At 38.7% G+C, this 15,145-nt stretch overlaps 1 protein-coding gene across 1 annotated transcript in view; it reads right to left on the reverse strand.

Annotated features, from left to right (window-relative positions):
• Cfap61 (cilia and flagella associated protein 61) overlaps positions 1–15,145 on the reverse strand; it is a 262,491-nt gene that overhangs the window by 98,536 nt on the left and 148,810 nt on the right. The window contains exon 19 of the mRNA XM_026400722.2: positions 2,086–2,184. Within this exon, the coding sequence (XP_026256507.2) occupies positions 2,086–2,184 (99 nt within the window). The remainder of the gene's footprint in view (positions 1–2,085; positions 2,185–15,145) is intronic.

The raw sequence follows: 15,145 nt of genomic DNA on the forward strand, positions 1-15,145 counted from the left end.
TCACACTCAGTCTGGGGATGGATAGAACTTATACCAAGCTGGTTGCATTAAAACTCTTCTTAAATCAGCCTCCTTATATCAAAGAAAACATTCAGTATTTGGTTTTTGGGGATTGGCTAACTTTACTTAGTATTATCTTCTCTAACTCCATCCAATTATCTGCAAATGCCATGATTTTATTCTCTCTTATTGCTGAGTAATATTCCATTGTGTACATATGCCACATTTTTTTTTATCCATTCATCTACTGAAGGGCATCTAGGTTGGTTCCACAGTTTAGCTATTGTGAATTGTGCTGCTATAAACATTGATGTGACTGTGTCCCTGTAGTATGCTGTTTTTAAGTCCTTTGGGTATAGACCAAGGAGAGGGATAGCTGGGTCAAATGGTGGTTCCATTCCCAGCTTTCCAAGGAATCTCCATACTGCTTTCCATGTTGGAGGCTGATTCATAGTGGGATAGGGAGAGGGAGCATGGGAGGATAGACAATCTCTAGATAGAGCAGAGGGATGGGAAGGGACAGGAGGGGGCACGAGGTTATAAATGATGGTGGAATGTGATGATCAGTATTATCCAAAGTACATGTATGAAGACATGAATTGGTGTGAATATACTTTGTATACAACCAGAGATATGAAAAATTTTGCTCTATATGTGTAATAAGAATTGTAATGCATTCTGCTGTCATATATATAAACAAAACTAAAGACAAAAACAAAAACCAAACAAACAAAAAATTTACTGCACCAAACCTTCCCTTGTACTCTATGGGTAGCAGTGGTGGAGAAGGTCTTTCAAAGTGACTTTGAGCTCTGTGTAAAAGCCTGAGCTAGGAAGTGTAGTGCTGAAGCTAGTTCATAATGGTGCCTAAGACCCAATTGCTCAGTTTTCAGGGATTTTGTTAAATATTTGTTAAATGTAGACATTATTGAAACTTAAATTATGTAATCATACAATTAATTATATTTTGTTAAAAATAAAACAAATAAGCCAGGTGAAAAAAAAGAAAATATCAGGAAAAAAAACTCTTCTTAAGACATCAATAACACTAGCATTTTCTGGGAGTCATGTAGTTTAGAAAGAGGGAAGGTGTGATGGAGGAAAAGAGGATGTCCATTGTATCGATTCTCTATTCTTGACCAGAATTTTTTAACAAAAATTCCAGGCAGCACATCTTAATCATATACTTTTCACAATTAAAAGAACCTAAGCTCAAAGAAGTGAAATCCTTCACTCAGACCCTTAGTAGTAAGGGCAGGATCTGAATCCACATCCTCCTGGCTCAAATCCTGTGTCCTTTACTGCTCTGTAATGGCAATCTTCCAAGAAAGAAAAAAAATATATCAAAGTTTAGAGTCTGGTAAAGGTATTAGTTCAAAATGAGCCTTATTCTGCTGGCCAAGAATCTATGGTTTTTCTTCACTGTTTGAAGGCAAAGCAAGTTTTGAGGAAAGAGGGTCCTTTCATCATAGATTCTGAAATGAACTGGTCCCCTGAGAGGAACAATTTCCTTAACTCTTCACTAAAAAAAATTGGGAGATTGTTTCTAGAGGCAGGAATCCTAATATTTTTGTACTAATGTTTTGCTATAGAAAATTAAAATTAGTGGAAGCTGTGTGATAATGGAACAGTATTTTCTAGAACAGATGTTGTCAAATAATGATCCTATGGGGATGAAAACAATAGAGCTTGCCTAGACAGGCATTGAAGGTGCCCAGTCAGCACCTAATTACAAAAGGTGGAGTGGGCATGAGAGCCAAGCCCTACTGAGGTGCCCTGTCAGATGCAGGCATAGTCATCAAGCTCCATTGACCCTGTAGGGGTGGCTGGGTCCATGGACTCCACCCCTATTGTTGGAAGAGGGCAACTGGCTTCTCACAGATACAAAATGGTGGCCCCAAACTGCCACTCTGGACCATTCTCTCGGTAATAGGTTTGAATTCGTATTTCTTAAGTAATGCTGAACACTAGGAGAAAAGTCTTTCACTTTTCCCTTTCCAATCTGAAATCTATTAGAGACCATAGAAAAGACTATGCACGGATTACAGTTAGGCCTTAGAATGAAAAATCAAATAGGATTCGTACTTGGTTGCCAGAAACTTTCTTTGTTCATTGCCCAGAAGTTTTTTCCCTGGGAGTCCATGAGTTGAAATCAGGGTGAGATTATTAAACTTCAGGTGAGAACTAAGGAGGAAAAAAAAAAAAGAGAGAGAGAAAAGAACAAAGAGAGGTTACGCAAGATTCAGTGGATGTTTATTATAATTCAATTTAACTTTATTTCATGTGTCATTCAACTGTTGGATTTTTCTTTGAGGATAGCAACTCTTTTTTTTTTTTTTTTTACACAAACCTTAAAATAGAACGATTTAAATGAAAAAAGGAAGATGGCATTGGAGCTAATTGCAGAAATTCCAAGAGCTACAAATGGTATAATGGCAGACACTGTTTAATTTTTTTTTTTTAAAGTTTGCTTCCCAAAGTGAAACAGAATAAAATCCACAAATTGAGAGGAGGGAGATCAATTTGTATAAATTGATGCAAAGCTTGATTTCAAACTACCACTAAGAAACAGCTTAAAATCCTGCTGAGTACTTAAAATCATTCATGTTGCATGTATTATTTCCTCCATTTAATCCTCACAGCAATACTATGAGGTCAATAATATTTTATCCCTATTTTATCAAATGCAACTGAGGCACAATGACTTGACAAAGCCATACTGGGCACTGTGTGGCTCGATGTCCTTTCACTTAACTTTTGTCCATACAGTGGCCCCTTCAGAATACAAAAGAGATTAGTTCCAGGAGTCCCCAGCAGATAGCAAAATCTGCAGATGCTCAAGTCCCTTATATAAAATGGTGTAATGTTTGCCTACAAAATAACCTGAATTTCTTCCTGTGTACTTTAAATCATCTCTGGATTACTTATAATACCCAGTACGATGTAAATGCTCTGAAAATAGTTTTTATACTGTACTTTCAGGAAACAATGACAAGGTAAAAATCTGTGCATGCTCAGGATAGTAAAAAAAAAAAAAAAATTCTCCCTAAGTATTTTCTGCCTGAGTTTATTTGAATGTATGGATGCAGAACCAGAGGATGCTGGTTCATCCAGAGGATGTACTGCCCTGGAGACCCTCAAATTGTTGAGAGGAATCCATAGATCATCTCATTCCCACAGGTCAATGTTAGATTTATTACTTCAAGATGCATATATTTATTCAAATAAAAATACCAAAGTATCCTCTAGGAGAAAATTCTAGGGGCCTCCTTCTAAAAGTGAAACTGCCTTAAATACATCAAGCTTTCTAGAGTCCAAGGCGCATTCCTAGACATTATCATAGAAATTAATCTTCAAGACCATTTATGCTGGAGGAGTAGGGGCGTGGCGGGTAGTTCATGTGTAAGAAAATCAAGGTTGGAAATGGTTATGTAATTTGCTGAAGGTCAGAAACTCATAAGCAGCAAGGGCCAGTAATGAAATTCATGCCTTCCAACTCGAAGCAGCACCCTCTCCACGCACCCAAACCACCCTCTCTAACCAGTCCTACAGGTTACAGGTAGTTTTAAGCAGTGTGTCCAACACATGTAAGTGGTAGCTTCTAAAAATTCACATGCGTAAATCTGATGCTGTGGTGCACACCTTGTAATCTCAGCAACCCAAAAGGCTAAGACCAGCTAAGTTTGAGACTAGCCTCAGGAACTTCATGAGGCTCTGTCTCAAAATAAAATATAAAAAGGGCTGAGGATGTAGCTCAGTGGCATATAGCTCCTGGGTTCAATCCCTAGTACCAAAACAAAACAAAAAAACAACCACAAAAGCAACATCAAAACTCACATGCTTAAGACTTAAGACTTATTCCATATATACCCTTCAATGTCTAAAATATTCCTACTGGGAGATGCGGTTGTGGCTCAGCAGTGGAGTGCTTGCCTCACATGTGTGGGGCACTGGGTTCAATCCTCAGCACCACATAAAAATAAATAAACAAAATAAAAGTATTGTGTTCATCTACAACTAAAAAGAAACTATTAAAAAATATTCCTTCTGTAGATTTGCCCTCTGGTAAGACTTAGCAAGATTTTAGGGGTGAGCTGATATTTTCCTAGGATCCTAGTTGATGAGAAAATATATATATATATATATATATATATATATATATATATATATATATATTCCCGCCCTCCCCAATATCTCTTCTTAGTTCACCCATCTCCTTTCAATCAACCAAATGCTGAAAAAGGAACCTTCACCAAGTCAGAGGAAAACACCTGCCCTCCTTTGCCATGAGGAGATTGGAAATTTTCCAAATGTGGAAATGCTATCAATTTACTGACAATCTGTTAAGTAGCACTAAAAACAGGAGACTTTTGCTGATGGCCCAGGCTGGCAATGCAATAAACTCAACTGCACCTGACATTTAAAAATAGCTAAATATTATGAAAGGTTTTGCTCTAAAGTCTCTAAGGATGGGTGTCATTTAAGAATGAATATTCTTATTTGATATGAGGTAAACCAAGCACATCTTATCCTCTAATAATAAGAATAAAAATTTTGAATATCTTCAAATAACATAAAGGTCACAATTAACCCCAGCTACTTATAGCTGCCAGTCTGAAAATGCACAACAATGACAAGCCTTGGACTTACTACCTTCTAATGGAAAACACAAATAAGAAGAAGAATGTGTCTACACTCAAAGGCAGTTAAAATTTATCGTGGTTTTGGATTCCATGTGACCAAAAATGGGGTTTGTGTTATACTAACAGTAGTTGTTTACAGACCCCTTTTATAGCTCTATGTGAATAAAAGGCTTAGTGATTATGTAGCTATATCTTTTACTACAAAAACAATCCCTTTGGTACTGAATAATTTGAATTATCTAACAACATGGATCAAATGACTTATAGATTGCCACATTACCACATTGTATCATCCTGAATTATGCTATCGTACAATTAGAAAATTTCCCAAAAAAGTAGGGTTTTTGAAACAATCATATGTAGTGATATAATAAAATTTTTTTTTTTTTAGGGGAGAGGAGTATTTTCTGGCGTTTTCTATATAAAAGAACCAGCTTTGCACTTCTTTTCTTTAGCCCTAGTCAAATTCCTTTTGTGTTTTTCATTGTCTATCTTCAAGTTCCTCATTACAATCTTTCTTGTTTCTGCAACTAATTCTCCTTCCTCCTTCTCAACTGAGCACATCTCTGACACAAACCAGTCCTCAGTTCCCCTACACTTCCCTTCTTGCACTCACAAGAACATTCTTCCTTTCCCAGCTTCAGAAGGGAGGTGTCTCCCCATTAACTCTGTCTCCTCTTCAAATTCCTCACCTCTCTCCAAATCCCTATACCAGCCCATTTCTGTTACAGCGAGTCTTAATAAACCAGTCTAGTGCTGATACGGTGGATCTGTGAAGCCAACAGTGATGATGGCCCCGTTTCTCTACATCTCCATGTGCGGTTTCCAATCCCAAGGCCACCCCAGGTGACTGGAGCTCCCCTCCTGAAAGTTCCACATGTCCAATTTGTTTATATTACAAGAACTCAGTGATATGGCCACATGCAGAAGCAAAGGAGGCTGAAAAATGCAGTTTCTTAAACACCGTTGTTTTTTTTCCACAAAACCACATGGCCCACAATTCTGTCACTGAGGACAAAGATCAGAATGAATACTGAGTGGCAACTGGAAGTTCTTACTTACAGTGACTCGTGAAGGAAGAATGAGGTGGGGATGAGAGAAGATCCTCATTAATCAGGATCCAGGCCAAAAAAAAAAAAAAATAGATGGTAAACTCCACAAAGTCAGACTGAATGAAAGCAGGAGGCATTGACAGGGTTACAGGAACCAAAAGGACAGAGAGTTATCCATGGAATAGTAACAATGGAATGCCATTACTGATCCTAAATCTAAAGGAGGATTGGACAGAGAAACGGTGAAGGCTGGGGTCATGCAGGCTTCCCACCAAGGAACTGTGTCCAACAGAATATGTTATCTGAGACAACACCGTCCTAAGGGTCTCTGATGAGTAATTTTTTTTCTTTTGATAGAGTGTTATGGTTTGGGTTATGAGGTGTCTCCCCAAAGCTCATGTGTGAGACAATGCAAAAATATTCAGAGGAGAAAGGATTAGATTATGAAAGCTGTAATCTAATTAGTGGACTGTTCCACTTGAATGGATTAACTGGGTAGTAACTGGGCAAGTAGGATGTGTCTAGAGGAAGTAGGTCATGGGGCATGCCTTTGGGGGTTTATACGTTGCTGCTGATGAGTGGAGCTCTCTCTCTGCTTCCATCACCAAGCCTTTCTGCCATGATGTTCTGCCTTACCTTGGACCTAGAGCCATAGAGTTGACCAACCATAGACTGAATCTTTGGGACTATGAGCCAAAATAACTTTTGACTTTTGTAAATTGTTCTTGTTGGGTCACAGTGATGCAAAAGCTATCTAAACCCAGCTCCTCCTCATTGTCCTATCCCTAACCAAGCTCCCTATAGGTTTTGTGCACATTTCCCAGGGTGATGCCATCTACCACCATTCCTTCGTCTTGCACATTTTCTATAATGTACTCTTGGATACTATAATAATGTTTATTCTGAGATACAAACCTGATTTCTAAATACTCCAATGTCATCCCAAATTTAATGTGTTCAAAATTAGGGTGCTCCAGGGACATCATAAATACAAAGCTCTTTGCAGCCCCAATCCAACTCTTTTTAAAGCTTTATCAAAGCCATAGCTAACGAACCACTTCTCAAGCTATGAATCTGGAGGCCTGCACTCAGATTCCTATAATCCTTCCACCTTTCCATATTGGTCATCATGCCCAATCACTTTTACCTTGTCCATATCTCTTAAATGCCGCCCCACCCCCGCAATCATTCCTGTGACACATTGCTGTAGCTCACCATCTGGCTTAGAGAAATAGTATCTGGGTTAGTTTCTCTGGCACAAGTCTCTCTATTCTTCCCCTCTCCCACACAGCTACAGCTACTGGAAACCTCTTTTTCAGTTAAATCAAATCTCAATGGTTTTGGCTTTGAAATTCCCCGTCTTTGCTTACTATCTTGGTAGCAGCAGAGCCTAGTGATTAAGATCATGGATTTGAGAGTCAGACTTCCTCAGCTGGGCTCCCAGCTCTAGTACTTTCTAGCTTTTCTTTTGTTTGTTTGTTTACCTTGGGCAAGTTATTTAACCTTACTGTAGCTCATTTTCTTCACCTATAAAAGGAGAAAAAAAATACAACCTAATGCTTCATAGGGGTGCTGAGAAAATTAAATGAAATCATATCTGGAAAACATTTAGAATATTGCCTGCTTCATAGTAATTTTTGATGGATGTTAACTATTTTTATCACCAAAATATGAAGTTCAAGTTCATTAGCATGGTGCATGAGGTTCTTACAGTCAGGACCTCATTGACCTCCCCAACCTTATTTGTAACCTTCTTGTCACTCATTGAAGGTTCCTACTTTTCATATAAAAGGCCATTCTTTTATATGAAAATGACATCAGTATTTTCTTTTTTCCTCCAACCTTGTATATGTGTGTGTGTGTGTGTGAGTGTGTGTGTGTGTGTGTGTGTGTGTGTAAGAGAGAGAGAGAGAGAGAGAGAGAGAGAGAGAGAGAGAGACAGAGAGAGACAGAGAGAGACAGAGAGAGACAGAAGATAGACAATCGGGATTGAATCCAGAGGTACTCTCTCACTGAGCTCCATTTCCAGTCCTTTTTCATTTTGACACAGCATCTTGCTAAATTGCCCAGACAGGCCTTAAACTTGCTATCTTCCTGTCTTAGTCCCCGTAGAAGATGGGATTACAGGTGTATGCCACGTGCCCAATTTTCCAATCTCATATTTTGGCTAAGACAGTACTTACTGTAATCTGATTTAGCAATATCCAAAGATTTAATTTCCTAAATCTGTCACTATTGGTCCCAAATCATGAAGCTTATAATTTATAAGACTAATAGATTCTAGCTCTTCTGAGGATGAAATGTTTAAGATTTTACATTTGATTACCTACAAATATTCAAAAAGTTCACACAGAACAGTGATCACAGGGTACAGCATGGCTTTGAGCAAGCATTATATAAAATGGCCAAACAGCACAATCACAGAAAAAGCACAACTCTCAGATGTGATGGCGTTGGCTTAATGTAAACAATATTTAACATCAATGTGAGCACTGTGCTCCAAAATCAAAGGTCACCATATTATGGGGGAAAAGAAGTTCAAGTTAAGAGCTCAAGCCAATGAAACATTAAGCAAGTGCACCTGCATTTTTGCAGTAAATAATTCCAGTGGGGATTTCATGTTGCTGTGGATACAAAGGGAGGAACAGCTCAAAGATACTTGTAAAGCAGGGAGGGATTAGGGTATCCAGGGAAATAAGTAAAAGGTATTACATTTCATTCCACGTTTCAGGAGGGCAGCTACAAAATCAGGTCTAAACATCCTTATCCTTCAAATAAAGAGGGTCACTTTGCCAATTTATTGGGAACATGAAGAAAGAAACATAAAACTTTTCATGTTGTTTGTCCTTCTGGGCAGTAGAGACCCATCAATCTGCTAGGCAATCTGCTCAGCATTTTTTATTTTTTTGCCGATACATATACATACATATATCTTACTATCTACGTCTATATGTAATGAATCTATATTTTATGGTGTAGCAAAGGCAGCCAAAGCTACTGATTTAATTAACTGGTTTAATTAATGTTTCCATTTGAACAAGTAGATGGTGTAGAGAAAAAATAATTATTATGCATTAATCTCAACACCTTAATTTGATTTATTAAAACTTCTGCTTTCTGAACTGACCAAAAGAGTGACAAAATATTTGCTAAATGATGATAAGTCCTAGCTCAAGATTTGACTGGATATTTTACTAGTCAAAGAATAGCTCAGATTTAGTTCACCCTTCAAGAGGTAAGATAATGGGACACAATTAATAATAAAATGCTATGGATGGGGGTGAAAAGTTGGGAGTTATAAGAACTTGTACTATTAGAAGAAAAACTACAGCAAAACAAATCAGAAGAAAATATTTAATAGAGCAGATTAAGAGAATAGAAAATAGAGCAGATTAAAAGAATCTCAGTTTTTCCCTTAAAAAAATGAACTTTTTTTTCAGTATTTTTTTCTGTCCAGATCACAAAAGAGACTTTTTGACATGTCTTAGGGCACTTAGTTCATTTTGTTTTGCTAGCAAAAATGACCTAGTGGCTGCATCTATGGCCACAAAGCTGTCAGTAATGGCCCACTCTGAATTTGGGGAGACATCAAAGAGAGAGATCCAAAGAGAAGGAGAGGATTCAAAGAACATCTAGAAGAAGGTGGAGGGTTTGCAGGGTGAGACACAGGTAAGCTACTCTCTCCCTGACCCTACTTCTCTCTTCTCTTGGGTGCCATCTTGTATGGTGGGTCAGAGCTCCCTGTTCTCATCAGTCCCTGTACGAACCAAATGGGACCTGGAGATAGTAGACAAGGAAAAGATCTCCTAAGCCTTCCTTGAGCCAAAGCTTGTGACCTAGAATCAACGTTGGACCCAACATAATGAATAAGTGTCTTCTTGGAGTGACCTAGGTGCTCTGAAGAGTCCCCATGTACCAGGTAGGGGAGGGGCATGGCAGCCAGGGTAAGTGTCTGTGGCAAATATTTGGGGATTCAGAATCTCAGACGAAAAGCTTATGTGTCTTTGCACAAAAGCAACACATAAATCCTTACTGAAAAAAAAATAGGTATGTGCTATGTTTGAAATGTCAATTGAAAAAATGGGAATGAGATTTGAGAGTTTTGGCAAAAGAGAATCAAATGAATTTGAGCATTTATAATTTAGGGGAATTGATTAATGATGTTTTTATATGTATTTGCAGGAGAACATTGGACATTTATATATACTAAGCATATACAAGATAGAAATACCAGCACGGCAGCTGTAAAAGACAAGTCAGAAGAAATGGCAAAACACAAGCTACTAATCAATCGGTTTCAAAAGACCAAATAACAACGCATCGTGGGAATTAAAAAATGAGTGACATTAGTTCTGGTGGGGAAGGATGAGGAAGGGCTTTATGTTTTGTGTAAATGAGGGGCTATTTATAAGGCTTTATTAGCACCCTATGGGAAGGCTTCCCCATGCCTTGCAGAGATTCCTTCTTGGGCCTCCATTCTTACCAGTGATAGTTTAAGCTAGGGCTTTGTGAAATGCTCTCTACTAGGTCCTATTGAGTATGTAATGACTTCAGCTATATAAAACTAATGATAACTTAATAATTAGGCCTGGTAAACCCTAAAGTAATGATGTGACAGAACTTACATGATTTGTAGATAATTAGAAAATGTGGTTTGGAAAACAAGCCCATAAAAACAATTTAGCCCCAATGAACAATTATAGAAGGAAATAATTTCCTTCTAGATAAGACTGCCAATTTTGAGAAAATGTTTACAGAAATGGTTTCCTCAACCCAGGTGCATTTCAGAATTATCTGGGGAGTAGTCAAACATATATATTTCTTGATCCCACCCTAGTCCCACTGAATTGCAACCCCAAGAATAGGAGTCCTGGAAATTGTACTGCTGCAAACCTCTCCAACCCCACCTGAGTGGGGAACAAGAGGAACTTGCATATAATCTATTGCTTATGGAAAGATTACTCCTCATTAGCCCTAATATCTAGGAAGTTGGTTTCAGAGCATCTTTCTCCACTGCACATTCTTTTAAAAAAGGGAAAATTTCAAAGCATTTTTTTTTCATTTTTGAAACCCAAATGCTTTATTATGTTAGTAGTATTGTATTATTTCTTTGCAATCTTAAAAGGAATATAGTTAGAAACAAGCACATGGTCAGTAGATGGCCCGGCCTGGTCTAGATCACACAGTGGTTCACAGAACTCTTGCTCTACAGAGAGGATGGCCACATGTTATGGTTGGATCTTTAATGTCCCCCAAAAGTCCTTATGCTAAAGGCTGCATTGTGTGGTGCTACTGGGATGAGGTGGAACCTTTAGGAGGTGGGTAAGGACGGGAGGAAGTTACTGAGGATAACCTTGAAGGGGATATTGGGATTCCATCACCATTCTCTCTCTTTCTTTTTGCTTCCTGGCAGCCATGAGGTGAGCAGCTTTGCTTTATTTTGGGATACTCATGATGATGTTTTACCTCCCCACAGGCCCAAAGCAATGGGGCCAAAAGACCATGCACTGAAATCTCTGAAAACCATGAGCTAAAACAAACCCTCATCCTCCTTTTAAGTTGATTTTCTTGGGTGTTTTGTCATAGCAACAGAAATCTGACCAATACACAAAAATAGACATGTTAGACAAATAGTACAGAATAGAAGACACAGTTATCTCGTACTAGACAAAGACACCAAAAACATACATGGGCGAAAAGGTGGCTTTCAACAAATGATGCTGGGAAAACTGGAAATCCATATGCGACAAAATGAAATTAAACTACTATCTCTCATCATGCACAAAACTCAACTCAAAGTGGATCAAGGACCTAGGAATTAGACCAGAGACCCTGTACCTATTAAAAGAAAAAGTAGGCACAGATCTTCATCATGTCACATTAGGTCCTGACTTCCTTAACCAGACTCCTAAAGTGCAAGAAATAAAATCAAGAACTAATAAATGTGATAGATTCAAACTAAAAACCTTCTTTTCAGCAAATGAAACAATCAATAATATGAAGAGAGAGCCCACAGAGTGGGAGAACAAATTTACTACATGCACATTAGATAGAGCACTAATTTCCAGGGTATATAAAGAACTTAAAAAACTTAACACCAAAAAATCCAATCAATAAATGGGCTAAGGAAATGAACAGAATAAGATACACAATCAATCAACAAATATATGAAAATATGTTCAACTTCTCTAGAACTTACAGAAATGCACATTAAAACTACACTGAGATTCCTTATCAATCCAGTCAGAATGGCAATTATAAAGAATACAAGTAACAATAAATGTTTGCAAGGATCTGGGGAGAAAGTTACACTCATACATTGCTGGTGGCACTGCAAATTGGTGCAACCACTATGGCAAGCAGGATGGAGATTCCTTAGAAAACTTGGAATGGAACCACCATTTGACCCAGCTATCCCACTCCTTGGTCTTTACCCAAAGGACTTAAATCAGCATACAATAGTGATGCAGCCACATCAATGTTTATAGCAGCACAATTCACAATAGCTAAACTGTGGAAGCATCCTAGATGCCCTTCAATAGATGGATGGATAAAGAAACTGTGGTATTTATACACAATGGAATATTACTCAGCCTTAAAAGAGAATAAAATGATGGCATTTGCAGGTAAATGGATGGAGTTGGAGAATATCATGCTAAGCGAAGTAAGCCAATCCCTAAAAAGCAAAGTCTGAATGTCCTCTCTGATAAGTGGATGCTGATGCAAAATGGGAGGCGGGGACATAGGAAGAATGGAGGAACTTTGGGCAAAGGGAAGGGAGAAGAGGGTAGGAGGAATGGGGGCAGGAAAGATGGTGGAATGTGATGGACATCATTATCCTAGGTATATGTATGATTGCACATATGGTGCAACTCTACATTGTGTACATCCAGAGAAATGAAAAAGTATGCTTCATTAGTGTACAATGAATTGAAATGCATTCTGCTGTCATATATACCTAACTAGAACAAACAAATAAATAAATGAATAAATTTTAAAAAAAGAAATCTGACCAATAGACCACCTGTCACCTCTATTGAAGGTCCCCCATTCCTGCATATTCAGGACAGGCTCTTCCTGCATTTTCTCTCCAAACTGCCACTCAACATCAAATGGTATGTGTGGAGGGGGGGGCAGTTTGACGTCTCCTAATTGCCTCAGAAGGTAATGGATGAGTGTTATATCCTTAATCCCTCCTCTGCAGGTAAGAGAGAAAATGGTTGGTGGGTTCAGAGCTGAGGAGGGGAAGTGAGGGTGCACAGTCGAGGGTTTATGATCTCCTTTGTCTTTTGGGGAGTGAGACTGCACATGAGAAAGGTGGGGATGATAGGATGGAGCTGGCACAGCCAAGATCACATCAGCATGACGCACTGAAGATGGAGGGGATCCTTGGAAGGATTATGAAAACACAGATAACTGGGCCCATTCCCAGTTCCTGATGCAGCAGGTCTGGGGCAGAACCTGAGAATTCGTATTTCTAACAGGTTCTGAAATGATGTTGATGTCAGTGGCCCAGAGATGACACTTTGAGAACCACTAATGTAGAGGTAGAAGTCTGAGAGGCTCCAGGGGTTTGAGGAGCTCAAGAAAGAAGAGCAGAGTCTAATATGTTTCTATGAAGGATGGAATATGATCTAATTAAATATTTGAGAGACACAAATGAAGATGTAAACTTTTGTTGTCTTGATCTTTTATTTATTTTTTTCTTTTATGGCAGCAGAACTTTTGGTCTTGGGATAGGAGGTATAGTCACAGCCTCCTAAAACTTGCATGATAAACTTGAAATCACTGGCAGAACAGTGAAGCCCAGGCATGTCAAGATCAAAGTTTGCAATGTCTTCAGATATCAGGAAAAGGTAGATACTTTGCACCTGTTACCTAATTTAACCTTCATACTAGTGTAGAAGAGGAAGTCTGGGGTGTTTTCCCCATTGCACGGGCTCATAGGTATTGAATAATTCTCCAGGGCTCCATTAGCCATGGAGAGTACTGACTGTCTCCCCTACACCCCAGCACAATGGTTCTCAGACTTAAGTGACCTTTAAGGTGTGAAAGCACAGACCCCTGGGCTCCATCCCCAGGTTTCTGATTCAGTCTTTACTAGGGTAAGACTTGTTGAGTATAGGTACTTCAAATAGGTCCCAGATAATGCTGAAGGTGCTGGTCTGAAGATTATATTTTGAAAACTACTCATCTAACCATACTTCTTCTCTCCCAAAGTAGAAAGAGTACTGTTGTTTGCCAAGACAAAGTCCCCAAATGCCATCTTTTACTAGCAAAGGTTTCTGGTAGTGTAGTATACCTGGGGTTCTCTTTACAAATGTAAGAATGCCACAAAAGCCTCTAGACACAACCTTCTTCTATAACCTTCATTTTTTTTTTAACCACTTCTGTCTATGCCCACATGCTTTGGTAAAGGCTAACTGTGAGACTACTGATAAGAGAGAAGAAATAAACCAGGGAAACTAAGGGATAGTAAAGGTGTTCAAGCAGATGCTGTCGGGCCCACCTTCATTACCTTGGCTCATCTGCTTACCTGCAAATGATACCACCAATGCTTTCCTGCCTCTCTCTGCACAGGATATTTTCTGACCATGGAAGCTGGAAGAACATGCCAGAAGAATAGCCCAGGCTATTTAACCACCAGGGCAAGAACTGGTGGCTAAAGAACACCCCAGCTTCCTTACCCCTCAGATGGACCATTCTCAGGATGGAGCCTCTGCCCATATTGGTGACCCACTGATAAATGCTTTATTATTATTATTATTATTATTATTATTACCACTACTATTACTACTACTACTATTTACTTTTTGGCTAGCCTTCCTTCCTTGTCTCACTATCCTGTTCTCTCAGTTCCTTAGGAGTACTCCCAACTGAACTACTTGCACCCAAATTCTTTGTTTTCAGCTTGGTTTGAAGGAATGCAGACCAAGACAGGTAATAATGTTATCATTGAATATTATCCAATAGCAAATGATGAACACTAAGTAGGAGATTATGCTGCTTAATTTGGGGCACCTGGTTTGCATCTTGTGCCCACAAAGATGCCTACCTAACATTCTTAATTCTAAAGAATAACGAAAAACCACCCCCCCCACATGTGAAAAAAAAAAAGACAATAAGCCAACCCCCTCTTTGCAAAGAAGGCTTAACATCGTCCCCAAAGAATTGCTTTTCTTTTGTTCTGGGAGTTCTAATTTAGATATGATGAGTGAAGTTACTCTGAAAGAAATAGAAGTAGATAATTTCATTAAGTGAATATACTTTTATTTAACACTAATTACATTTAAATATTGTAATCAGATTAGGAAACCCAGTTGTGATTAGCAACACTGGGGAATATTCCTGGTCATTATTTTCTGATGGCAGAATGTCAAGTCATTCTATTGGGGGTGTGGGAGTTGTAGGGTGAGGCTGAGCCTCAGTGCTTGACATACTCCTCCCACC

Source organism: Urocitellus parryii, chromosome 6 (assembly GCF_045843805.1).
Source record: "Urocitellus parryii isolate mUroPar1 chromosome 6, mUroPar1.hap1, whole genome shotgun sequence".
NCBI lineage: Eukaryota > Metazoa > Chordata > Mammalia > Rodentia > Sciuridae > Urocitellus > Urocitellus parryii.